Source organism: Bubalus bubalis, chromosome 1 (genome assembly GCF_019923935.1).
Source record: "Bubalus bubalis isolate 160015118507 breed Murrah chromosome 1, NDDB_SH_1, whole genome shotgun sequence".
In the NCBI taxonomy this organism is placed as follows: Eukaryota; Metazoa; Chordata; class Mammalia; order Artiodactyla; family Bovidae; genus Bubalus; species Bubalus bubalis.
In genome coordinates this window covers 52337429-52364371 of record NC_059157.1, presented here as the reverse complement: position 1 = coordinate 52364371, position 26943 = coordinate 52337429, and the positions used below count along the sequence as shown (strand labels likewise).

Below are 26943 nucleotides of genomic sequence, written 5' to 3'. Positions count from 1 at the left end.
ACGAAAGGAACCTGGTGAACTGCAGTCCACGGAGTCGCAAAGAGTCCACAGGACTGAGCGCACATGCACCTAATTACCGGAAGCGGGGGGGGGGGGTGGGGGTGGGAATCATTGAGAACCAAGTCAGTCACAAGCCACCGCTTTCAGACTTCCGGCGCGAGTCCCGCGCAGGCGCCGATTAACTAGCGTCAGTTCCGCCGGGCCTCACAGCCGCTTCCCATAATGCCGCGTACCGGAAGTTGTTGCTTTCCAGGGGTCACGCTGGCTTCTGCTCCGTCGCTCTCAATTCGTCACCGGGGAGGAAGACGGAGCAGGCTGCCCGGCCCGAGGGCCCAGTAGGTGATGCAGCAATGGGCGCTGTCGCCGTGGGTGAGTTCCGCTCCCACTGCCTTCGCAGTCACCACTCGCATGACTTCCTGCGCGCCCGGGAGCCCGAATTTTCCTGCCCCGACCTCGTTCTCTCCTCGAAGGCCCCTCTGCCTTTAAGCACGTTACCTGGCCTCGGCCCAGTACCGCGTTCTCATTGGCCTCACGTCCTGTCAGTTCCAGGAGCTGACCAATGAGTTGTCGGTGCTGGCGCCCTCCTCGACCCAGTGGACCCCGAGGTTCCCCCCGTGGGTGCGGAGCAGTTGAAAGGGAAGGGGAGGTGTGGCGGACTTCGCGCGGCCGGGGACTCTTCTTACGAGTTGGCGCTGAGTTTGCCACCGCGTCCGCTTGTTGGTTATTAGGACAGGCAGGAGCTGTCGTCTAGACGATTCAGTGCTCCCAGGGTAGGACACATCTTCGCGAAACTTGAAAGCCCTGTTTTAGCCCCGCTGACAGAAGTTTTCCAAACTCATGCATGTTTAATGGATCCCAGGCAGGCGTGGGAAATACTTGAAGGGCGGAGAGGGAAGGGAACTGGGTTAATAGGAGAGCCGGCAAGACCAGCTATGATTTATGTTTTGCGTGGAGCCCTGCAAAGAGTAATTTGGCCCAGAAGGTAACGCTCATCTGAAGACTCGCCTGAAAAATTGAGATTTATGGATGTTTTATAGATGATGATGCAGTACTGTTTTCACAACTCATTAGATGCCCTTTATAGTTGTCAGAAATTTATTGGGAGCTCTTTTTTTCCCACATCATTGAAGCAGTCCCCCTACTGTCCTCTGCCTGCAGCAATTACAGTTCGTCTTTCAAGTTTTCCTTTGGCGTCTGAGCGACTAGCAGGTCCAAAACCAGATTTGCTAGTGCTGTCTTCACTGCTGCAGATTTCTTCGTTCTTTACCTTTTTCTTTCTCACCGGAATTTGTGTGCTTCATTCTTGTATACCTACCTTTGCACCTTATAATCATCCTTAATGCCACAGGTACTATTCTCTTTTTCTGTTTCAATGCAAGAAGTATTTCTGGATCTGCTATATGTTAACACTATTCTAAATGCTGTAGGTGATTCAGAAGTAAGGCCTAAAACACTTTCTTGCTCTTAGAACTTTAGATTCCAGGTAGAGAAATGACACATGTCCAGGGAAAAGATTTAAGAAGCAGCTCACTTAGGTATCTGATTAGGGTACAAGATGAATAGCACACACTGAACGCTGGGAAAGCCGAGTTGAGTGGTTTATTTAAAGTCAACTGGTTGCGTAAGGCTCCATTGAAATGAACATCTTGGAGGAATTGGGAAAATTTGGATAGATGAGCGAACTCCCAGCTAGAGAGTAAAGGCTTAGAGGTGGAAGGCAAGGTGTTTTGGAGTGGAGGGTACAGAAGAGTCCGTAGGATTCTGCTTTGGAACCAAAAGATCTATGATTTAAGTTCCATTTCTGCCACCCTGTGATCTTTCATCGTTTTGAGTTTACTTCTTTAGCACAATGCTTCATGTAAAGGCTTTTGTGAAAATCAAATGAGATAATATTTAGGAAAAGGCTTTGAAAATCCGAAGCACTGTATGACTAAAGATTAGTGGCTCTTTTCTGAGACATAATGAGAGTCAGGGTTACCAGGGTGTTGAGGACAATTTATAAGGGACCACGAGTGCACGGCACAGGAGAGTGGGTTGAAAAACTGTCAAGTGCTTAGAATCAGGAGAGTGATTTGATGAAAATGGCATCATTGGAAGATAATGTCTGTACTAGAATGCAGCACAGATTAGAGGGAGTTGGATTGGAGTGAGGCAAGAACTTGGGTGCTGTTCCTCCCCCCGCTCACCCAAATCAGAATACACCCTCATTTTGTATATAACTATATAGTGTGTTCTGTTAATACATACATTGGTTTTGTAAACATGAAACTTTGTTAATGTTTTATCTTTGAAAAGGGTAACAGTTAATGATTTGGCACTCATTTTTCTTATAAACCTTGTGGGATTACCTTGAATTACCCTCACATTAAGAACTAAAGGAGGAATATTTTTAAGACTGTAAGCCAGAGCAAGATGACAGCTACCTTTCAGAAATAATTGGGAAGTGTTTTAAAAATATATGTCCCACATCCTACTTTCCACTTATGCAATCAGAATTTTCATAAAGCATCCCAGGTAAAATAATTATTATAGTCATTTAAGTAATTTTGACACTAAGTTATTCTAATGTATGTAAACTATAACTTTTCAACATCATTATTAGGTAGACTTATATGTACTTTCAGTATTTTTCATGTTTTCTGATTTTTAATTGTTGACTAAAGAGGTGATTTGATATGAGCTAGATTTGTCATTCTTGCCTGGAAAAATCCCATGGATGGAGGAGCCTGGCAGGCTACAGTCCATGGGGTCACAAAGAGTTGGACACGACTGAGTGACTTCACTTCACTTGAGATTTGTCATTATTTCAAACTGATTTTGTCAAGAATATGATAATGTAAATGGTCAAGAATACAGATGTAGTCAGTTTTCAGTTAACATCTGTAGGAAGTTCTGGTGTGGGAAGATGCAGAACAGTGTATCATGCTATGTTACTTGGCTTTGAAACTATTTTGCACATTTTCTGACTCCCTCTAGGAGATTGTTTTCAGAATTATTTTAATTTTCTTTGAGAAATTATAGATCTAATTGCATTGCCTGCAAGAACTTTCTTAGATAGCTTTGAAGAAAGGGAAATTAAAGTTTCAAAGTGCTACCACCATTCCACATTTATGGTGTGAGAAGTTGAGTTCCTAATAGTGTAAAGTGTTAAGACTTCAAGATCTATGTAAGAAGATACAGATTCTTTACAGACCTTTACATTTATTGAAAACCTCTTAACATTACTAAGAATCAGTTTCCTAACCTATGAAAAACAGAGGTAATACTCTACTTACGGGGTTCTTATTGAAAACAATGATACATATGAATGGTCTTTGTAACTTATAAAGTATGATAGATACACAAAATGATGTGGTTTAGTTACGTTTCTGTATCCTAGAGAACTGTAAAACTTTTTTTTTTGGTCAAGCTAACTTTATCTTGTTTTCTAGATTGTTATTTTGTGTCAGTAAGTAACCCCTAAAGTGCCAACATGGGAAAGAAACGGACAAAGGGAAAAACTGTTCCAATTGATGATTCTTCTGAATCTTTAGGTATATTTCACCAATTAAATCTTTAAAGTAATGTTTGTATCCCTAAATGGACATCTATTTTAATACGTAAAAATGGGATCAAAGTGTTTTGATTATGTTATTTTGTAATTTGCATTTTAACTTAATGTTTGTATAGACATGTAATTTAATAGTCTGCACAACATTTTTATGGCGTGATATTTATTCCATTGATATAAAAGACTGTGGGTGTGTATTTCATGATTTATTTGGGCAATCCTCCACTGTTATAAATGTAGGTAATCTTCAACTTTTCAGTGTTATGAATGGAGTGATACTGAGTATTTTTGTAGCTCAAACTGTGCACATCTGGTTATCTTCTTGGTACAGATCCTATAATTAGAATTGCTGAATTAAGAGGTATAAATATTTTCTAGATTCTTTTGGATCTATTGCTATTCAGAGATGTATTACTAATGTAGAGGCCCCCTAGCAGCATAACAGAGTACACATTTCTCTGAACCTTTATTGACACAGGTTGGTATCATTTGTAAAAATCTTTGCTGATTTGCTAGTTGAAAAAGAATATTTTCTTTTTTCAGTTTGTGTTGTTTTTGACAACTTACTGGGCTTTAGTAGTTTTTCACATGATCTCATTTGCATTTGTATTCTCTTGGTGCATATTCATTGGACATAAAGCTAATTGTACCACTTGATGAGTTTCTAAACCTCTAGGAGCCCTGAAAGAACTGAAGCCCTTTAGAGTGGCTTACATAGCCTGTTACTGATCTGGCCCCAGTGGGGTTTTCAGTCTCAGGTCCTGCTGCTCATTATTTCACTTGTGACTGCCATTCTGAGAAGAGAGCATGCACTTTTACATTTTATACGTCCATCCCTTTGTTAATGGGATGTGGCCTTTTCTGGGTCAGGAAGATCCCCTGGAAGAGGAAATGGTAACACGTTCCAGTATTCTTGCCTGGAGAATCCCATGGACAGAGGAGCCTAATGGGCTACCGTCAATGGGGTTGCAAAGAGTTAGACACGACTAAGCAACTAAGCACAAGGCCTTTTCAGATTGTTTACTCCATGAAGTCATAGTTTAAACTATGAGCTTGAAATTAAAAAGACTTAAATCCAAATTCTAGTACAGCCACTCAGTAGTTATGTGACCTTGGGCACTAACTTTAAGGTTTCTCATCTATCATTGGGGGTAGTACAGTCTGCTTTTCGTGGTGGTTGTGTAGATTAAATGAGATAATGTGTGTGAACGCTTAGCACAGTGTCATGCTCATAGTAACTGCCTAATCAGTATGAGAAATTTTTATGACTATACATATCTCCCCAGATTGTACAGTCATTACCTCTTGTGTGAACTTCCGTTGACTTTAGCCTTCTCTTCTTGTGCTGCTGTAGTATGTCTATAGCACTGCTCCCTAGGTGGTGCGGTGGTAAAGAATTCGCCTGCCAGTGCAGGAGACATAGGAGATGGGTGTTCAATCCCTGGGTCGGGAAGATCCCCTGGAGAAGGAAATGGCAACCTACTCCAGCATTCTTGCCTGGAGAATCCCATGGATAGAGGAGCCTGGCAGACTACAATTCATGGGGTCGCAAAGAGTTGGACGTGATTGAGCAACTAAACACCCAAGCATATGTATAGAGCATGTCTAGAGATTCTTGTGCATTCACTTATTTGCTTCTGCAAGAATGTGAGCTGCTCAAAGAAAGAGCTGTGAGTTGGTCACTTTTTCAGTTGTATTGTCTATTACAGTGCCAGACATGCAGCAGTTGTATTGTTGACTGAATGAGTGACCTTCTCTGCAACCTTATAAAATAAAGAAGATAATAGATACAATTAATAAATTGAAGTGAATTTAGGGTGGTGGTGGTTATACCTAGAACTTCAAAGCTTGTATAAGATCTTTCTTACATAATCATCTCATAATCAAATATCAGGCAAAAATTTAAGTTTTTAGGTTATCTAACAATTAGTTTATAGAGTAAATTCATTTTTGAAGTTCAAATCAGGTGTAAGTTTTGAGATTAACTGAAGAAAGTCATATTCTACCTCATATTTGTTATTTGTTTTAATAGAACCTGTGTGCAGACACATTAGAAAAGGATTGGAACAAGGTAGTTTGAAAAAAGCTTTAGTGAATGTGGAATGGAATATTTGCCAAGATTGTAAGACGGACAATAAAGTAAAAGATAAATCTGAAGAAGAAACAGAAGAAAATCCTTCAGTTTGGCTGTGTCTTAAATGTGGCCATCAGGTATGCTTAGATTCTGATCGATTCGGGATTGTATTAAACTCTCTGAACTTATTTTAGAAGATATTACCTAAAAGCACGGTATGGGTGGCCAGAATATGTGTTGGTGTAGTTTGTGTTCGCTGGGGAATAGGTACTGAGACTCACTCGTATGTAGGGAGTTTATTGGGGAGTATTCTCTGGTACTGTACCAGGAAAACAGGGAGAGAAGCAAGCTTAGGCGGAGGCAGTGCTTCAGGGCTTCAGCTGAACCCACAGTGGAGTCTGGTCTTCAGAGAGGTCCTGAACTGCGGCACGGGGCCAAGCCTGTGTCCTTGTGCCTAGACCAGTCATTGGATGTTGGTTGCTTCTGGGGAATGGAACTGATGGTGAGGAAGGCAGCTTCGTTCCACTGAGGATAATTCTTGGGGATGGACAGACAGAGCAGTGACCTGTCCCCAGGCCACATTTCTGGCCTCTGGGGAATGAATACCTTGGGTCTGGTGGTATCTGGGTGGCAGAACGGCTCACAGGTATCATCATGATACTAAAGGTCAAGAGGGCCTCTTAATCAACCTTGGTGGTGGTAAGTTTACCTGTTAGGAAACTGGACTGAGCGGTGGTAACGTTTTCTAAAACTACAATGTAGTATCACAACCAGGATATTAACATAGATACAATCCAACAGTCTTAATCAGGTCTCCCCAGCGTTATTGCTCTTAGTTTGTGTGGGGGTGTACGTGTGTAGTGTATGTATTAAGTGCTGTTCGGTTCGGCACCTGTGTAGATTCGTATCCACCACCACAGTCAAGGCATTGAAAAGTTCCGACATCACATGGAGCTGTCATGTTGCCTTTTAAAAATCATGCCCACCTCTGGACTGCCACCCTTCCTCCCAGCCCCTCACAACTTCTAGTCTGTTCCCTATTCCTAAAATTTTGTCGTTTCAAAAATGCTGCATAAGTGGGATCATGTGATACACAACGTGTTGGGACTGACTTTTTTTACTTACACTTCTGAAGGTTTTCCCAAGTCCTGTGTCTCAATGGTTGCTTCTTTTTATTGCTAAGTGGTATTCCATGGTAGGGTGTACCACGGTTTGTTCACCCGTTGAAGGACATCTGGGCTGATCTCAGTTTTTGGTGATCATGAGTAAAGCTGCTATGAACGTTTGTGTACACATTTTTGTGTGAATTTAAGATTTGATTTCTCTGGGGAAAATGTCTAAGATTGCAATTGCTGGGTAATATGATAATTAAATGTTTGGTTTTTAAGATACTTCCAAGCTTTTCCAGAATGGCTGTCCCATTTTGTATTCCTCCCAGTAGTGTTTGAGTGATCCACTCTCTCCATCCTTGCCAGCATTTAGTATTGTCACAGTTTTTTATTTTACCATTCTGATAGGTAAGATCTCACTGTGGCCAGACAGTTACAAAATTTTATGTTAGCATTTTTATTTATTTGTATTTGAAAAGTTGTCATTTAACCTGTTTGATACTTAGGATGAGCATGAATATATTTTACTACTACAAATTTTCCATAATGCATTTCCTATTATAAATTTTATTTATTTTGCTAGTTTTTTAATTCCTTGGGGTAAGACAGTATCAGTATTAACTGTTAACTTTCATCCCAATAGTTATGCTTTACAGTGTTAGCACAGGATTCTCAGTTATTAGATACCTCACGTTTGTTTCAGATAGCCTCAGTTGGTATTAGAATTTTCAAAATCAATACCAAATTGCAGTTCATCTATTTTAGAACTAAATGTTGAATGGGATAAATTAATCAGTAGGTTTGATACCATAGTTAAAGGGTTAGAAGCCATCGATGGATATTGCACCCCCAAAGTAATATTTTTTAGTAGCTGCAGTAGAGACAGGACCACTTATGGTAGTGTTGTCGGAGAGTTGAAGGCCTGGTTCACATAGATACACAGTGAAGCTGTGCTTCTTAGCTGTGGCTGATCAGCTGCAGGTGAACAATCTGGTCATGTTCTCCTGTGAATACGCCTATGCAGATGTAGGTGGAAGTCTCTCGCTTAACTTGTTCAGTTAATGCTTGTTGACCTCCCTCATTTTGCTAGTCTTTGGTAATAGATTCATTCAGTTTTTCATGCCTTCAGGATTTACACTCCTGCAGAAGGGGTGTGAAAGGGAAGAAAGGATAGCAACATTAACAGCTTCACTGTAAGGTAGAAAATAAGGCATGCCCTCAGGAACCTACACCATATTTTGTGGGAGTTTGTCTATAGGAGGAACAGTGTTTTCTCATCTGGGAAGCTGGGCATAGGCTTCTAAGAGGAAGTGGCCTCTGAGCAAGATCCTGAGGACCAAGTGGGATTTGATCCGCGGCAGTAATGGTAAAGAATTTCAAGACAGATGGAATAATGTGAGCAAAACTGTATTGTGGAAGCGAGGTGGTTTTAGCTACTAGATGGTACTCAAATAGGAGAATATGGGCGCTAACCCTGGAAAGGTGGATTGGGGTCCGAAGGTATCAGGTTTGTTGAGTAGGTTTGCTGAGAGCAGTTCATCACTTTTGAATTGAGTATATTAACAGAACTTTATTTTAGGACTATTAAACTGAAAAAATAAGTATGTGAAGAAAGGTTGAAGTTAGGAAAATATTAAGGAAGATGTTAAGGAGTCTAAACTAGAACTAGTGAATGATTGCATTAGCATGGTTTAGCTAGGACTGGAAAGGACAAGCTGGAGCAAGAGAGTACTTCTAGTGTGTGGTTTTCTAAGTACCTTCTTCCTTAAATGTCCTCAGATGCCTCTTTGTATTTAAGTTCTAACGAAGTCTGGACTCGGCCACAGTCTAAAGTTTTAATTTTAAAATTGTAAGAATGGCAGGATTTCTTGATCCACTTCCTTATTCATTGTAGATTGTGAATTCTCTCCTGGTGAGTTTTTGTGGCTTTGAGTTTTATGATTATGATTCTCTAGGGCTGTGGCAGAAATTCTCAGGAGCAACATGCTTTGAAGCACTACATGAAACCAAGATCAGAACCTCATTGCCTGGTTCTTAGTTTGGACAACTGGAGTGTATGGTGAGTTTCAACTCCTGTGCCCATTTGCTGGAAATTATTTGAAATGTTGGGGAATGGAGGTGTTTGAACTGTTTTAAAGAGCAAGAAAGTTTAAATTTTTTAGTATTTGTTTACATACCGTCACTTTCAGGCTTCCCCATTGGCTCAGTGGTAAAGAATCTGCCTGCAAGCCGGAGATGCAGGAGACTTGGGTTTGATCCTTGGGTTGGGAAAATCCCCTGGAGAAGGAGTTGGCAACCCATTCCAGCATGCTGGCCTGGAAAATCCCACGGACAGAGGAGCCTGGCAGGCTGCAGTCCACGGGGCCACAAAGAGCGACACAACTGAGCTACTGAGCTGACACGCACGCATCACTTTCAGAAGGCTAGAGAGTGTGATGTTGTGAGAAGCTCTTGCTTAGTATTGTACAAACACAACAATTACAATATGTAGAAGACATAGGAATTTTTACCCTTTGTTTTTCTCTCGTGATATTACAAAGCATATGGTAGAGTTGGGACACTAGGAACAAATTCCAGATAAACTGAGATAATAAATTTTGGCAATGAATTTGCATGAAAATGTTAGGCTGGTATTTTTTGTCTTTTAACATCATTAAAATTTTACATCTTTAAAAACCATTTACATAGCACTGTTCACTGAACGTGCACGTGTGCCGTCACTTCAGTCGTGTCCGACTCTGTGACCCTGTGGACTGTAGCCCACCAGGCTCTTCTGCCCATGGCATTCTCCAGGCAGGAATACTGGACTGGGTTGCCTTGCCCTCCTCCAGGAGATCATCCCCAGGTCTCTCATGTCTACTGCCTTGGCAGGCAGCTTCTTTACCACTAGCGCCACCTGGGAAGTCCATTCACTGAACATCATTTGGCAGTTGTAAAATTTATTAATTTTGATAATGTAGATCTGTAATTTAACATATGATTAGAAAAAACTTTAATGTTATAAACAATCATTTCTATAACACGTTTGGAGTATTTTCACAGTATTTATATGGAGTTGTAATTCAGGCTAACTCTAACAGTACAGCAGAGTTAATATGTATAGTCTTCTTCAAGAAAACATAGCGTTTTATTTTCAGTTTCTTTACTGGAGTGGTTTGAGGGTTACACATTTTGGGCCTCCTTTATTAAAATTAGCCTCCTTTTGTGGCTGTCAGTCTGTCACTTTTCTTCTCTGGGATCTTTTGGGACACAGGTGTTACCTATGTGATGATGAAGTCCAGTATTGTAATTCAAACCGATTGGGTCAGGTGGTTGATTATGTTAGAAAGCAGGCTGGCAATACAACTCCAGAATCAGGTAAAATCATTTGTTTCTTAATATAGACTGTAATGTTGATATATATTATCTGTGGGTATTTAGTTTCACTTACTGTATCATTGCATATAGCTGAATACCATTATTAATGATTGATTTCAAACTATGAAACTATCTTTGGTTAACAATGTAAAACAGTAAGAACATAGATAATTATAAGGAGTTAGAAGGGAATCTGAGAAATAATATAGTCATATGTGATGAAGAGTCTGGGTTAGTGATGAGCAGTAACGCCACACTCCCATACCCTGGCACAGGGCTTAAGGCAGACCTGCTTTATAATGGATTTTTCTTTCTACATCATTTGGATGATGTGAAAGTTGGTGATGGACAGGGAAGCCTGGCATGCTGTAGTTCATGGGGTGGTGAAGAGTAGGACTGGACTGATTGAACTGAACTGAACTGCTACATTGTTCGGATGACGTGAAAGTAAAGTGCCTATGATTCCTTCAAAAGGCCAGATACTTCTTGGGTTTTTTTTCATTCATTATTAAGTTAATAGGGTTGATTTTCATCATCTACTTTAAAGGCTTCTTTAGATTTTTACATTCCCAGAGGTATCTTTTGTGGAGCCAGAGTTGTTTGTTCCTCACTTGAAGATTAGTTTTTTTAGTTAATGTAATTGGCTGCACCGGGTCTTAGTTGCGGCATATGGCACCTTTGATCTTGGTTGCACTATGCTGGAACTTGTAGTTCTGGCATATGGGATCTAGTTTCCTGATCAGGGATTGAACCCAGGCCCCTGCATTGGGAGTGCAGACTCTTAACCAACGAACCACCAGGGAAGTCTCCAGGGTTAGTTTTCCACTCTCAGACTTCATTTAAAAATTTACTTTATGTCCATGTTCTTTGCTTGATTGCTTTATACTCTGATTTCACAGGGTAAGATTGCTCATTTGTAAAAAACATTTGTTCAGGTAAAAGGGGATTTATACTGAATACTGTTTGGTTTGCCTATGTCAGTTCTGAATATTTTTGGTTTATTGGTTTTTTCTCTTGATGGTAATTTATTTGTAATAAAACATTTAAAATCAAACATGTGGCAAATCACGTTATTACGTAAAATTCACAAATTCTGGTCCCAAGTATATCTTTGCATTTGGTTTGGGTGTCGTGCACATTTTGCTAAATATTTCTTTTTCTTCTTTTTTTTTTTAAGGAGCAGAAGATAATGGTAATATTGAACTTGAAAACAAAAAGCTAGAAAAGGAGAGTAAAAATGAGCAAGAGAGAGAAAAAAAGGAAAACATGGCGAGAGAAAATCCTTCCATGAATTCGACTTCCCAAATAACTGTGAAAGGACTCAGTAATTTGGGAAATACATGTTTCTTCAATGCAGTTATGCAGGTGCCAATGTTAATATTTCTCCTCTTTAAAAAGATCTTAGTATTTTCCTCATTACGCTAGGATGTTTTTGCATATTTGCTACTGATGACATTGAGCTCTTCCCTCACACGTAGTTTCTTCCTGTGTTTTCAAAGAAAATTCAAGGGAATGTTTACTTTGCATGACAGTAAAACCCTGTGCTAAGCACTGGCATGCGAAGGGGTTCAAAACAACCATGGCCCATGCCCTCATAGAACTCTCACTTGGGTGTTAGAAGCACAAGGGAACCAAGTACAGAAATAAATTCCTGGTTGCATGTGGGGGGGTGGTGGTGGTGGTAGGGGTAGGATAGCTATCATAGTAGGTGCTTGCGAGAAGGACCTGACGTGATGACTAAACTCAGGACTGAAGTACTTGTGAACCAGTTAGAGTGGGGGGAAGAGCATGATGTTACTTTGCGTGTAACAGACACAATAAAAGTTGCAGTGTTGATGGTGTTTTTCTGTTTTGGAAGAATAGACACTTAAAAGTATTTGACTGAATTGGTTTGCCTGTAAATAATTTTTCCTTTCTTTTCCATCCTGCATTCCAGAATTTGTCACAAACACCAGTGCTTAGAGAACTATTAAAAGAAGTAAAAATGTCCGGAACAATCGTAAAAATTGAACCACCTGATTTGGCACTAACAGTATGTACTTTAAAATTTTCTTTTTTTCTTTTTCTCTCTGAGTAGCAGCATTTTAAATTATTTTTAAGAACTGGTGCTCATTTTCACCTTTTTTGTTTGTTTTAAGCTACCAAGTTAAATTTTCAGGCTAATGGATATTTATGAGGGGCCTTTACATGTGTTTGCTCCTGAAAGCCCTTCTGCTGTGCTGAGTGTTTGGCTTCCTTCTGGGGAATGCTGCGTATGAAGCTCTGAGCACGCATTATCATTTTGAACTTCTTTTAAAGTGACTGATATGCTATGTAGCGAAATGAGTTTTACCTTCTCCATTTTTATTATTTACATTTTGATTTAGCTCTTTCAGTTCCTAGGCAGTAAGTTCCTGATAAGATAAAACAGTAAAACTGAATTCTTTATCAAAATAGTTTAGGACTAAAAAGTTTCTCCATCTTTTGATGTACATTTTGAACTTTTAATTGGAACAGCTCTATCAGGAACAGGAATATAGGTTGACGAGTTACATTTTGATAAACAATTCTAAAGTTTGACTGAAGAAAGTAATTTTTATTCCCATATTCAGGAACCCTTAGAAATAAATCTTGAGCCACCAGGCCCTCTTACGTTAGCCATGAGCCAGTTTCTTAACGAGATGCAAGAGACCAAAAAGGGAATCGTGACACCTAGAGAACTCTTTTCTCAGGTCTGTAAAAAGTGAGTATCCATATTGATTGTGCTTTCAGTGCATCAGTAAGAAGCTGGGAAATAATATGAAAAATTAATAGGATTAGAGTGAATTCAGTAGATAATATTAAAGCATGGTTTAAAAAACATATACTTTGTGTGAAAATTAAATCTGCCAAGAGTGTTGTTGGACTAAACAAAAATTTTGAGAAACTGAAACATGCCAAAATTTGGGATATGATCCTAAGATTTTATAAAAAATAGTTTCATTTTAGTGGACTCACCATAGTTTTTCTTTCTTCCCTGTAGAGCAGTGCGATTTAAAGGCTACCAGCAACAGGACAGTCAGGAGCTGCTTCGCTATTTATTGGATGGAATGAGAGCAGAAGAACATCAGGTTAGCACATTTTGACGAGTGTATTTTGTAATCTCATCTTCATTAACTTGTCTGTCATTTGATGTTTTAAGGGTTATTAGAGCAATGAAAACTAGTTGTTGAGGCCATTATATTAAAGTTTTTTTTCTTCACCAGCCTTTCAACCAGTGTATTTTCTTTGCTTATTTATTTATTTTTCTTTTCTTTTTCTTGGCTAGTATATTTTAATTATTAAATGAATGAAGGGAATTAAAAATGATTCTTTTCATGATGCTTTATTTTGCTCGCTGTTTGCATCATTATTGTTCTCTAAGGGTTGACATTGTAGCCTGTCAGGAGAGATACAGGTATGGAAAATATTCCTCCCCAGACGATTCCCAGTTGCAGTGCAGCCTTACTCTTACTCTGAGTGTGATTTAACACTTTTTATTATGGGAAGTATTTTTATTTTGTAAGAGTCAGGGAGCATTTGTTGCATTGTAAAATTTTTATTAATTGCCAGTATGTAAAGTAATTTTGGGGAGGGTGTGTGTAGATATAATTAGTAATAGTAATAACAGTGATAACGATACTTATTTTGCTTTTATGTTTTGTTAAGCACTGTTCTCAGTATTTTATGAATTACCTTACTCAGTCCTTACAGCCATTCTGTGAGGTACATGCTACTGTCATTTTTCTCACTCCATAGATTCTGAAGCTAGGATATCTAGAAGTTCATTGCCTGGTTCAGGGTCACCCAGTAGCGATGGAGCTGGGCTTTGAGCACTGGAGTCTGTCCCTATAGTTCTCTGCTTCTGGGATTTCAGGTGGCTCAGGAATCCGCCTGCCAATGCAGGAGAGGCAAGAGATGCAGGTTTGATCCCTGGGTCTGGAAGATGGCAAAATTTTGCATGGGAATTTTGCACAAGTATTCTAGCATGGGAAATCCCATGGACAGAGGAGTCTGGCAGTCTGTAATCCATGGGTTCACAAAGAGTCGGACACAGCTTAGCAACTGAGCACACGTGCACTCTGCTTCTAGAACATGATATTTCAGTGGTCTTTTTCAAAGGAGGTGGGCATGTTCTGAGAAACTTTGGTTAGAGTAGGTTAAAATCTTGAAATGATAATACAATGCTTTTGCTCAAGGGTTAGTTATTGTTTTTTAAAGTATATTTCTTTTTAGCTCCTGGAATTAATTTTGAAAATGTGATTTAAAAAATACCAATTTTTATTTGGTAATTTTGGGGTGCTAATGTTTGATCATTTTCTTTACTTGATTACATATTTCTAAGGAAAATAACTATATTTAATAGTATATATATTTATTTTATTACTTTTAGAGAGTGAGCAAAGGAATTCTTAAAGCATTTGATAATTCTACTGAAAAAGTGGATGAAGAACTGAAAAATAAAGTTAAAGGTAATGTCTGACTTCTTGAACTAAAACAGTATAGTTGAAATCCTGTGTACATTAAAACAGGATTGCTGACACATGTATTTCAAATCCACAGTTATTAGTGTATAATTGTTCTTTATCTCTGTTGATTTAAAAAGATTATTCAGTACTCCAAAGGTAAATAGGAGAATTTAACCTAGGTGTATTCTTTTTATGTAGTATTATGGTAAAATTTATAAACACAGAGCTAAGATGATAAGATGACATCCCAATTTTATTTTTTAAAAACTTAGACTTTATTTATTTGGCCCCGCCACGTGGCTCAAGGGATCTTAGTTCTCCAACCAGGAACTGAACCCAGGCCTCAGCAGTGAAAGCCAGGGGTCCAAGTCCTAACCACTGGACTGCCAGAGAATTGCCTCAAAAGCTTAGACTTTAATTTTTAGTGATTTACACTTGTCTTTGCTAGTTGTCAGCTGGTTTATTAATCACGGAACTGACTTGATTCTTATCGTTGTGTAACATTTAATGATTTAGGAAAGGTTTGTTGAGTAGAACTGTCTGTGATGATGGATTACTTCAGTATTTCTGCTGTCCGATACAGTAGTCGTATGTGGCAGTTGAGCACTTGAAATGTGACTGGTGCAAAAGGAGCTGAATTTTTATTTTCATTTGATTTTAACCAGTTTAAATGGCTCCAATGACTAGCAACTACTGAATTGTGAAGCATAGCTTGGAATCTACACAGAGCAACTGTTTGCCTCCTCAGGGCCCTTGGTGCTGGCCTGGCCATTAACGGAGAGAATCTAGCCTGCTCAACTGTCTGTCATAAAATGTGTTTCTGTATAAATGACACGTGTCGTTTGAACAAGGCTTATACATTTCATATAGTTAGAAAATTGGATGACTAGGTAGTAAAATTCCATCATCTTATGCGAAGCTTACCAAGGTTGTTTCTGGGGACATAGAGAAAGAAAAGGAGGATTTTGTCTGAAATACTTTCCTAAGGGCTTTTTGTTTTTGTTTTGATTTTGAATGAAGTTCACAAAGCAAGTTACTCTCAAATTTGCTGGCAGTGTTAGAATACTAGAGCTAGAAGTGAGCTAAATTATTATCCTGTGTAGCCCAGTCTGCTCATTTTACTTTTGATAGTTAAAATATTGATGCACAGAAAGTCTCACTGACTTGCACAATTCATTTTGCACTGACTAGACCTTAGATAAGAATTTTTGTGTGTGTGTGCAAGATGTGTTAAATTGTATCCTGCTTAGAATGCTGGAGTACATTCTGCCGACTGTAGTATAAAAATAAAATTATGGTAATTATGAGTAGAGAAAAACAAGTCAATAGGAAATTAAAAATAAAATTTCAGGGTTAGATAGGTAAGTAAGTAGTTTCATCTTCATTAATTGTGTACAGGTAATTGATAGCCTTTTTTCCCCTTATAGAGTACGAAAAGAAAAAATCAGTACCAAGTTTTGTGGACCGAATATTTGGTGGTGAGCTGACGAGTACAATCATGTGTGATGAATGCAGAACTGTAAGTAGATGCAGTGCAGACTGGATTTATGCATATTAATGGAGTTCATGAGTTGTTTCTTTTGGAAACAGAAATATCTGGTTAGTTTTGTAAGATACTCTTTTTGAACTAAGTATGCATAGTTTTTTGCTAGAACTATGAACATTCCTTAAATCAGGAAGAAGTTAGTGTAATATTTTAATTGCTTATACCTAACCCAAAGTCCTCAACACTGTGTAGTTTTTCATATTCTTAAGCCTTTATTTTAAAATTTAGCTCCCCTCCCCAAGATTTTACTATATGATGTTTAAAGTGAATCTTTTCCTCCTTTTTTCATCTTCTTTTTTGGTTGGTTAAGGTCTCCTTGGTTCATGAATCTTTCCTTGATTTGTCTCTACCGGTTTTAGATGATCAGGTAAGATTATTGAGTTTATTTTATGTAAGTAGATAGTTTTCTTTCCTGAGCTAAATTTTGTGAGGGAGGGCTTGTTACCGTTTCCAGGTTGGTACTTTACTAGGCCTTGCATGAAAAAACTTTTCTTAATATATGTGAGATAGAAGAGTTTTAAGATTTGAAAAGATAATGAATAAATATATGTATTTGTGTGTATATATATTTTTTATGTGTGTGTATATATGTGCATTTTAAAGACTATGTTTTGAATTGTTTATGGATGACTAACTTGGTTAGTTTATATATAGGGAAGTATTTACTTCATATAAGTCATTATTTTCATTATTTAAGACTAACCACAAATCCCTTAAAGTTTAAGTTCATAAATATTAACAGAGTAAGCCATATAAATTTAGTTCTTATCAAGTAATAGTAGGGAAAAAAATAACATTATGAGTATTGGATAAATCATTATTCAACTTAATATGAATTGGGGCGGTCCCTTTAAATCACTGTTACTAAGTGATTACCAAATTTACTATGTGTTACCAAACATACTCTATTTTTTCTTTTCTTTAAAACTGTCGCTTGCATGAGAAGAAAAGAATAGAAAGGAATACCTGTAGTTGAACATGTAAATCACTTACCAACAGAAAGTGCATTTAGAAATAGACGTAATTACAGCATGGTACAGCATGTATCTATTACAACTCACTGTATTCCTTTCTGTTACACTCATATGTTAAATTGCTTTTTTTTACCATTTTGTTTGTTTGCTTGTTTTCTCAGTATGTGAAGATTGTTTTCTAGTGTCTCAGATGAATGAATTTTGTCCTGGATATGTTTCCAAACAGTATGAAAAGTAAATCTGGTGTAAATTAGGAATAGAAAACTGTTTAGGTAACATGAAATCTCTTTACAAGCAGTAATAAAGTTTTATTTTTGGTCCATATTCTCTCCATATTTTAAGAGTGGTAAGAAAAGTATAAATGATAAAAATCTGAAAAAGACAATGGAAGATGAAGATAAAGATAGTGAGGAAGAAAAAGATAATGACAGTTACTTAAAGGAGAGAAACGATATTCCTTCAGGAACAAGTAAGCACTTGCAGAAAAAAGCAAAGAAGCAAGCCAAGAAGCAAGCCAAGGTGGGTAATTAGGAGGAAAACCATCCTTGTCTAATTTTAACTTTTGGACTATTGAGTTTGAAGTCTGAATGACAGTGGTAGACATGTCTGTTATTTTATATATAGCACTTTAATTTGACAGGCTTCCCCGTTGTCTCAGAATCTGCCTGCAATTCGGGAGACCTGGGTTGGGAAGATCCCTTGGAGGAGGGCATGGCAACCCACTCCAGTATTCTGGCCTGGAGAATCCCATGGACAGAGGAGCCTGGCAGGCTGTAGTCCATGGGATCACAAACAGTCAGACACGACGTGACTTTCACTTTTACTCGATTTGGCAGTTATAGAATTAGCTCATGTGATATTCTCTGCAGTGAATTTCTTTGAGAATATGTGAAGAAAATGTTGTGCTTTAAAAAAAAACTGCATTACTTGTTATGATTTAAAAAAAATTTATTTTCAAGAATTTTTTAAGTTTCTAATACATTAACATTTAAAAATATATAAAGGTGTACAATAAAGGTCTTCCTCCTTGTATGATATAATATTACTCTCATTAGTGTCTTATTTGTGCTGGAGATTTTTTGGGAAAATACAATCAAGTACAAATACGTGGTTTTGTGTTTTCCTGGTTTTAAAAATTATGCATACTGTTCTGGTCCTTTTTTTTCCTACTTAATTAGATTCTTGGATATCTTTACATTTCTTCATGTTTCAGGACGCAACGATTCTTTTTTTTAAACAATCATATAAAGAAACTACTTGATGCTCTGTGGTGACCTAAATAGGAAGGAAATCCAGAAAAAAGAGATATATGTATAGCTGATTCACTTTGCTGTAGGATTAAAACTAACCCAACATTATAAAGCTACTATACCCCAATAAATTTCTTTTTAAAAAGTTATGTAGAATTCTGTTTTAGTAGTAAATGTTGTTCAGTCACTCAGTCATGTCCAACTCTTTGCAACCCCACGGACTGCAGCATGCTAGGCTTCCCTGTCCTTCACTATCTCCTGGAGTTTACTCAAACTCACGTCCATTGAATCAGTGATGCCATCCAACCATCTCATCCTCTGTCATCCCCTTCTCCTGCCTTCAATCTTTCCCAGCATCAGGGTCTTTTCCAATGAATTGGCTGTTTGCATCAGGTAGCCAAAGTCTTGGAGCTTTATCATCAGCATCAGTCCTTCCAGTGAATATTCAGGGTTGATTTCCTTTAGGATTGACTGGTTTGATCTCCTTGCAGTCCAAGGGACTCTCACGAGTCTTCTCCAACACCACAGTTCAAAAGCATCAATTCTTCAGCACTCAGCCTTCTACAAAATACAGTTTAAAAGATGTACTCTTAAAGGATGTGCTATAGTTCATCTAACCATTTCTTTATTGATTTAGATGTACAAACACGTATACTCTTTTGCTATAATGGCCAGTGCTTCTCTGAATAACCCTATACATATGTCATCTATAGGGTATATTTTGAGAAGAGGGATTGTATTTGTAGTTTTGCTAAAATAATTGCCCTCCACAAAAGCTGTACCAATTTATGTTCCCACCAGCAACATATGAAAGTGAAGTTAAGCATATTTTTATGTTTAAGGGCCATTTGTGTTTCTATTCCTTTGAAGTATTCGCTCATCTCCTTTCTTCATTTTTCTTTCATGTGTAACTATTTTTAACTGAAGCGTCTCAGAAAATGTTTGTGTCCAGGGCCCTGGATGTGGCCCTTTAACTTTCTGGTATTACAAATTAGCCTCATGGGACTGTCCTTTTATGACAGCTCAAGTGCTAACCCTTTGAGTCTTCAGCCATTCCAGTAACAGGAATCTCAGTGAAACCCTCCCTCCAGCAACCCCACACCCCCGTGCTGGGACAGAGGCAGCAAACAGCAAAGAAGGTGGTTAAGTGGGTAGTGCTTTAAATGTCCTCTGCACGTGTCGTTTCCTTGCTTCTCCTCTGATTTGGGGCTGTTTGTTTCCTGGAATTTTATCCTCCATCCCTCTGCTTGTCCTTGAGTTTTCAGATTGTTTGTTTGTTTTTTATCTCTAAAGTGAAGCCTTGATTGTGTAATTATAACTCACATGGATACATCCCTTCCTGATGTATGTGTCGTCACTTGCCCCCCGCCTTCACACATGGCTGCTTGGGTTCAGCAGCCTCGCTGCTCTGTTTAGATCTAGACTGCTCTGTCTAAATCGTGCCCATTTTTATTTGCCCCTGTGTGACAGTTTTTTGAATATTGGTGATGGTTTACCCCTCCTTTCAAAGAACTTTTCTTCATAATTATTTAATCTCTGACAGTAAAGGAACTTTTCTGGGAGTGAACTCTTCCTTACTATTTATTTTTGATTGATAAATAAGAAATCTAATGTGGTACATGTATGCTTTTTTTCTCTCTCTCTTTTTTAATGTTTTGTACTTTTTACACAGAACCAACGAAGACAACAGAAAATTCAAGGGAAAGTTCTTCATTTAAATGATGTCTGTGCCATTGACCATCCTGAAGATAATGAATGTGAAGTTGAAATGTCACTTCAGGGAGAAGCAGATACTAAATCCAACCATATCTCACAAGAGGAAGTTGCACCTAAAGAATATTGTGTTAATCAGAAAGATTTGAATGGCCATGAAAAAATGATAGAAAGTATAACTGACAATCAAAAATCCACAGAGGAAGCAGCTATGAAAAATGTCAGTGTGGATAATGATCTGGAGGTTTTGGCATCGTCTGCCACTGAATGTCCTAGGAATTTAAACAGTGCCTACCTGAAGGAAGGGAGCAATGGAGAAGTGGACATTTCCAGTGGTTTTGAGAACCTTAACTTGAATGCTGCTCTGCAACCTGACGAAATAAATATAGAGATTCTGGATGACGATCCTACTCCCGGGACGAAGGTATATGAGGTTGTAAACGAAGATCCAGAGACTGCTTTCTGTACACTCGCAAATAGGGAGGCTTTCAACACCGATGAGTGTTCAGTCCAACATTGTTTGTATCAGTTCACTCGAAACGAGAAACTTCGGGATGCTAATAAACTGCTTTGTGAAGTGTGCACGCGGAGACAATACAGTGGACCAAAGGCAAATATGAAAGGTATTTAGATGGTTTCACAGAAAGTAAAGTTAATGTTCAGGGGAACAGTTTGCACTGCATGAGTAGGCTGTTCCTGTTTTAATTGTGTCGGGATTTGGATGGAGTCACTAAGTCCTTTCCTGTGTAAACATTTTCACAGAAGGGTGGGTAAGCGGAGCTCACTGGCGTCCCAGCAGTTGGGTGGGGCAGTCCGCGCTCTGCCAGCAGCCGCTCCCTGTGAGGAAGGCGTCCCGCTGAGGTGTCTCACAGGCCCCTCACCAGGGGCTGTTTCTGTGTGTCCTCGGCTCCCTCTCATTGTGATGGCCCTCGTGCCCCCGCACCCAGGAAAACACACCTGAACTCTTGAGTGTGGTGACATCCCAGTGCACGGTCCTGGGGCGCAGTGCTTCCTTCTTACAGGCTGCTTCAGATACAGACAGAAAGATACTAGTAATTCCTCTCCTACCCCAGCCCCCACCTTATTTTGTTTTTATGGATAGGGTAAGTAGGATAGGGAGGGACCATAGATGCCTAAGGATTCTCACTTGAATTGTTGAAACACTTGACAAGTCTTTTTCTCTATGTTGTTTTTGTTTTATTTATTTACAAACAGTGAATTGTGTTGATTTTACAGCATTTCTTTTTGCTTTAGTGCAAAAAGCATGAAGAATAAGGTGAAGAATGCTTTAATGCTGGTGTCAGTGGACTATGGATTGTATTCTAAACTTGGCTCACCTTTTTTTGTGATCTCTGAGCTAAAAATATTTTTTATAGAACATTTGAAAATGATTTTATGATAGAAAACGTTAACTTTGAACTCCAGTTAATTACCTCTCCAAAAATAAGTCTATTCTTCTTTTCAGTAGACTGCAATTCTACTCAATTATTTTATAATAGTAAAAATTTGTGGAAATTTTCTCTTGTGTATTAATACATATAAAATATCCTTGATTTTTGCTTCTTGGTCCAAAAACCTAAAATATTTATTTTTTGGTTCTTTCCAGAAAGCTCACTAATCTTTGATTTAAATGTTTTGAAATGATTTTATAGAAGGTGAAGAATGCTAAAGAAGTCTAAAATGATGCTCACACTGCTAACATTTGGTTCTTTCTATAGGCGAAAGGAAGCATATTTACACCAATGCTAAGAAGCAGATGCTAATTTCTCTTGCTCCTCCAGTTCTCACTCTTCATTTCAAGAGATTTCAGCAGGTACCCCTTGTTTTCTTACAAAAACTTTGTTTCAGATATGTAACACCTGCTTTATCTGTTATTGTCTCTACACGTTAAGTGTGGTGTGTGGTTTTTGTTTTCTGTTATTCTTAGTTCTGACTTCAAAGAGGTAGGAAAGTAAAACAGTACTTATGTGTGCGTGCTAATTGCTCAGTCTTGTCTGACTTTTTGTGACCCCATAGACTGTAGCCCATCAGGGTCCTCTGTCCATGGGCTTATTCTGGCAAGAATACTGGAGTGGGTTGCCATTTCCTCCTCCAGGGCATCTTCCCACCCCAGGGATTGAAACTGAGTCTCCTGACTCCTACATTAGCAGGTGGATTGCTTACCACTGAGCCACCTGGGAAGCCAAAACAGTATATATATGGGTAACACAAAAGGGTTTGATGAAGATAATGTCAAGTTGGAAGAGAAATTTAGGCACAGTCCCTCCTCAGTCTTACTACATGTTGCTCTTTTTAGATATCAGTTCAGTTCAGTCGCTCAGTTGTGTCCGACTCTTTGTGACCCCATGGACTGCAGCACACCAGGCCTCCCAGTCTATCACTAACTCCCAGAGTTTGCTCAAACTCATGTCCATTGAGTCGGTGATGCCATCCAACCATCTCATCCTCTGTCATCTCCTTCTCCTCCTGCCTTCAATCTTTCCCAGCATCAGGGTCTTTCCATTGAGTCAGTTCTTTGCATCAAGTGGCCAAAGTATTGGAATTTCCTCTTCAGCATCACTCCTTCCAATGAACACTCAGGTCTGATCTCTTTATGATGGACTGGTTGGATCTCCTTGCAGCCCAAGGGCCTTTCAAGAGTCTTCTCCAACACCACAGTTCAAAAGCATCAATTCTTCGGCGCTCAGCTTTCTTTATGGTCCAACTCTCACATCCATACATGACCGCTGGAAAAACCATAGCTTTGACTACGTGGACCTTTGTTGGCAAAGTAATGTCTCTGCTTTTTAATATGCTGTCTAGGTTGGTCAAAGCTTTTCTTCCAAGGAGCAAGTGTCTTTTAATTTCATGACTCCAGTCATCATCTGCAGTGATTTTGGAGCCCCCAAAATAAAGTCAGCCACTGTTTCCACTGTTTGCCCATCTATTTGCCATGAAGTGATGGGACCAGATGCCATAATCTTAGTTTTCTGAATGTTGAGTTTTAAGCCAGCTTTTTCACTCTCTTTTCACTTTCATCAAGAGGCTCTTTAGTTCTTCTTCACTTTTTGCCATAAGGGTGGTGTCATCTGCCTCTCTGAGGTTATTGGTATTTCTCCCAGCAATCTTGATTCCAGCTTGTGCTTCATCCAGCCCGGCATTTCACATGACATACTCTGTATATATAAGTTAAATAAGCAGGGTGACAGTATATAGTCTTGATGTACTCCTTTCCCAGTTTTGAACCAGTCCATTGTTCCATGTCCAGTTGCTTCTTGACCTGCATACAGATTTCTCAGGAGAGAGGTAAGGTGCTCTGGTATTCCCATCTCTTGAAGAATTTTCCAGTTTGTTGTCATCCACACAGAGGCTTTGTTGTAGTCAATAAAGCAGATGTTTTTCTGGAACTCCCTTGCTTTTTCTGTGATCCAAAAGATGTTGGCAGTTTGATTTTGGGTTCCTTTCGGGTTCTTCTCCTCAGGTTTTTTCTAAATCCTGCTTGAACATCTGGAAGTTCTCGGTTCATGTACTGTTGAAGCCTTGCTTGGACAATTTTGAGCATTACTTTGCTAGTGTGTGAAAGTAAAGTGAAGTTGCTCAGTTGTGTCCCACTCTTTGTGACCCCACAGACTGTAGCCTATCAGGCTCCTCCATCCATGGGATTTTCCAGGCAAGAATACTGGAGTGGGTTGCCAGTTCCTTCTCCAGGGGATCTTCCCGACCCAGGGATTGAACCTGGCTCTACCCGCATTATAGGCAAACGTTTTACCTCCTGAGCCACCAGGGAAGTCCACTAGCGTGTGAGATGAGTGCAATTGTGCGGTAGTTTGAGCATTCTTTGGCATTGCCTTTCTTTGGTATTGGAATGAAAACTGACCTTTTCCAGTCCTATGGCCACTGCTGACTTTTGCAAATTTGCTGGCATGTTGAGTGCAGCACTTTCACAGCATCATCCTTTAGGATTTGAAATAGTTCAGTTGGAATTCCATCACCTCCACTAGCTTTGTTTGCATTCTAGGATGTCTGGCTCTTTGAGTGATCACACCATCATGGTTATCTGGGTCATTACGCATCTTTTTTGTATCATTCTTTTGTGGTTTTGCCACCTCTTCCTAGTATCTTCTGCTTCTGTTAGGTCCATACCATCTGTGTCCTTTATTATATTAGCATCTTACTCTAACCTTAATTTCAGGTATAACGAAAAAAGACCACTTTACTAGTTGTATCTCACACTTGGGAAATTTAGCAATGTGTGTGTAGTATCTTATTTTTACTGATCCTTAATAAGGCATTAGTACCTTGGATTTCCATCTTTTTGATGACTCCATCTTTTCTGAAAAGGCTTTTAACCATGAGCAGTTCCAGTTGTAAATTCAGTTCTAGATTCCCTAAGTATTTTCAGAGCATTTTCTCTTCTGTGCTTGGTGTGAGTTTGACTTACCTGGGTGCGTGTTTACAAATAGTTTGCCAGGCTTGGTTAGAGTGAGGCTGAGAGAGTGTGCTTCACAGAATTCTGCTATTGCTGAGTTTTAAGCACTCAGTCTCTTGTCTAATTTGTCTTTTCTGGATGGTTGAAGCAGAAACATTGAGAATGTTCTTACAGGAACAGTTTACTCAATCTGGACTCTGTGGGTCTGGACTGTGTGTAGGTACACTTAGCAAAAACCAGTCAACTGGAAGTTAGCAGTGAGGAACTAGAGTTTTCTGAGACAGCTGAACTGGGACTGGGTTATTGTTCTTCTGGGCATTGTGGTGGGTCGACAGTTCTCTTATGTACAGTTTTTCCGGGAAAAGAACTTAAATCTACTATCCTTCTTTTTCAGGCTGGTTTTAACCTTCGCAAAGTTAACAAACACATAAAATTTCCAGAAATATTAGATTTGGCTCCTTTTTGTACCCTTAAGTGTAAGGTAGGTGAAACTTGCCTTTTTGGGGAAATCTTTGAGGAAATCAGCTTATTACCAAATACTTATGTATTGGTAACTCACATAAGTATGAAGTTGATTAAGAGCTGCTGAGTACACTGAGTCTTTGTACCTTTGTAATTTCAAGATCTGTGATCAATCATCTTCAACATAGGTTGTTTCTTCAATATATTTTTAAACCCCCATTTGGCCAGGAAACTGATTATAGCAGGTGGCCTCTGGTTTATGGTTCTTCCAGCAGGGCAAGGGCAGTGGCAGCTTTCTAATAAAATCTTAAGTGTGATACCACAGAGTAGGCTGAGAAAAGGGAGAAAATTCCAGTTCAGACTCAATGATTTCTGCATTCTCAAAGGTTAGAGACCTTTGGCATAGTTTACAGTTATCTTGCCCAGAAATAACTTTTCTGAATTCTGTTCACCTTTAAAGAATGTTGCTGAAGAACATACACGGGTACTGTATTCCTTATATGGAGTCGTCGAACACAGTGGTACCATGAGGTCAGGGCATTATACTGCCTACGCCAAGACAAGAACTGCAAACACTCATCTCTCTAACCTTGTTCTCCATGGTGATATTCCACAAGGTAAAAGGTTTTACAGAATTCTAGTATTCAGCAGATATTTATGGCAAAACCAAAAAAGGCTGAACTTGAATTTTTCCATTTCTATTTAATTTTACATTTCTTTTGACAGATTTTGAAATGGAATCAACCAAAGGGCAGTGGTTTCACATCAGCGACACTCACGTGCAAGCTGTGCCTACAACTAAAGTACTAAATTCACAGGCTTACCTCCTATTTTATGAGAGAATACTGTAACAATTTCAAAGTGCTTTCTCTGGAAACATTTATTGCTTTTATAATTGCTATAATAAAAAAGTAAAGACTAACTGTAAATCATGTTCACTTAAAATTAAATACATGCCAGAAGAAATCACGTTTACTGAAATACTGAAGGGAGAATACCTAAAAATTTAGTGGTTTTGTGTTGTCACAGTGGTTTTTATCCCTGCTTCCAATTTCTGGAAAGGATTCTGAATTACTTTAGTGCTCAATAATATATGTCTGCGTGGTGGTTTGCAACACATCAATAAAATTAATTACCCCCAAAATTTGCTTTATCAGTAAGTTGTACTGACATACACTACTAGAAAACATTAAAAAAAGTTCCAGACTGGCTAACAAAATTTGAAGTGTGTTAGTTAAAATGAAAACTATTAATTTTATAACCATAGGATATTTGATTTGGCAGTAACATACATGTAGTTCTTCTGATGCCAAGCAGTATGCATACGCTGGGGTGTTGGTTGAACTCAAGCCAGTTTCCAAGGCACATACAACCCATAGAGCCTTAAGAACACCAAAACTGTCTGAATTTCCTGTAAGGTTCTCTATTAGAATTTCTTTTGATGAGTTTATATAAGGCCCAGTCAGCCATATTGCATCTAAATTCCTTTGAAATGCCAAAAAAAGTATAAAAGTGTTATTCAGTGACCTCATATAACCAACACATAGTAGCACATGTTCTGTAAAGTAAGTTTACTTTTTACAGTGTTCTTTGCTTTTTTCAAACCTCCATGGTATAAAAATTGACTTGCTTAGTTTATACGTCAAGAAGCATATTTTCAGTTGCATTTTAAGTATCTTTTGTTCTCTGCTGCTAAAATATAAGTATTTTAAGTCATCCATTCAACACATCATTCAGTGCTAGTGAAACAAGTTACTTGTCTTAGGGATTTTCTGAGCTGTGAAAAAATACTAAAAATCTAGTCCAGGGATTGACAGACTTCCTATAGAGCACTTCCTATAATTAGTAAATGTCTCAGAGGCCTTGCAAGCCACTTCGTCTCTGTCATAAGTCTCCAACTCTGCCTTTCCCTTGTAGAAAGCAGTCATAGACAGGATGTAAATACCTGATCACATCTGTGTTCCAATAAAACTTACATAAAAAGACAAAGAGCAGGCCAGATTTATACTGCAAACAGACCCCCTGATAACTTGG

General features: G+C 38.7%; 1 protein-coding gene across 5 annotated transcripts; it reads left to right on the top strand.

Moving 5' to 3' along the window:
- The first annotated feature begins 213 nt into the window (after nt 1-213).
- On the top strand, nt 214-25838 carry USP16 (ubiquitin specific peptidase 16). 5 transcript variants are annotated; one of them, XM_006056351.4, is made up of 19 exons: nt 222-369; nt 1159-1348; nt 3432-3533; nt 5583-5761; nt 8689-8792; nt 9987-10090; nt 11268-11455; nt 12027-12122; nt 12682-12812; nt 13092-13179; nt 14481-14559; nt 15984-16075; nt 16413-16469; nt 17419-17595; nt 19999-20662; nt 21758-21852; nt 24842-24928; nt 25370-25526; nt 25636-25838. In XM_006056351.4, exons 3-19 carry the CDS (start codon nt 3473-3475, stop codon nt 25758-25760), a joined length of 2484 nt encoding a protein of 827 aa, XP_006056413.3. In that variant the 5' UTR covers nt 222-369; nt 1159-1348; nt 3432-3472; the 3' UTR covers nt 25761-25838. The 5 variants fall into 5 exon arrangements, with proteins under 5 accessions (XP_044795675.2, XP_044795671.2, XP_006056412.3 ...); XM_044939740.2 differs by lacking the exon at nt 1159-1348 and having other exon boundaries at nt 214-369; nt 11274-11455; XM_044939736.2 differs by lacking the exon at nt 1159-1348 and having other exon boundaries at nt 214-369; nt 11271-11455.
- Nucleotides 25839-26943: the final 1105 nt, after the last annotated feature.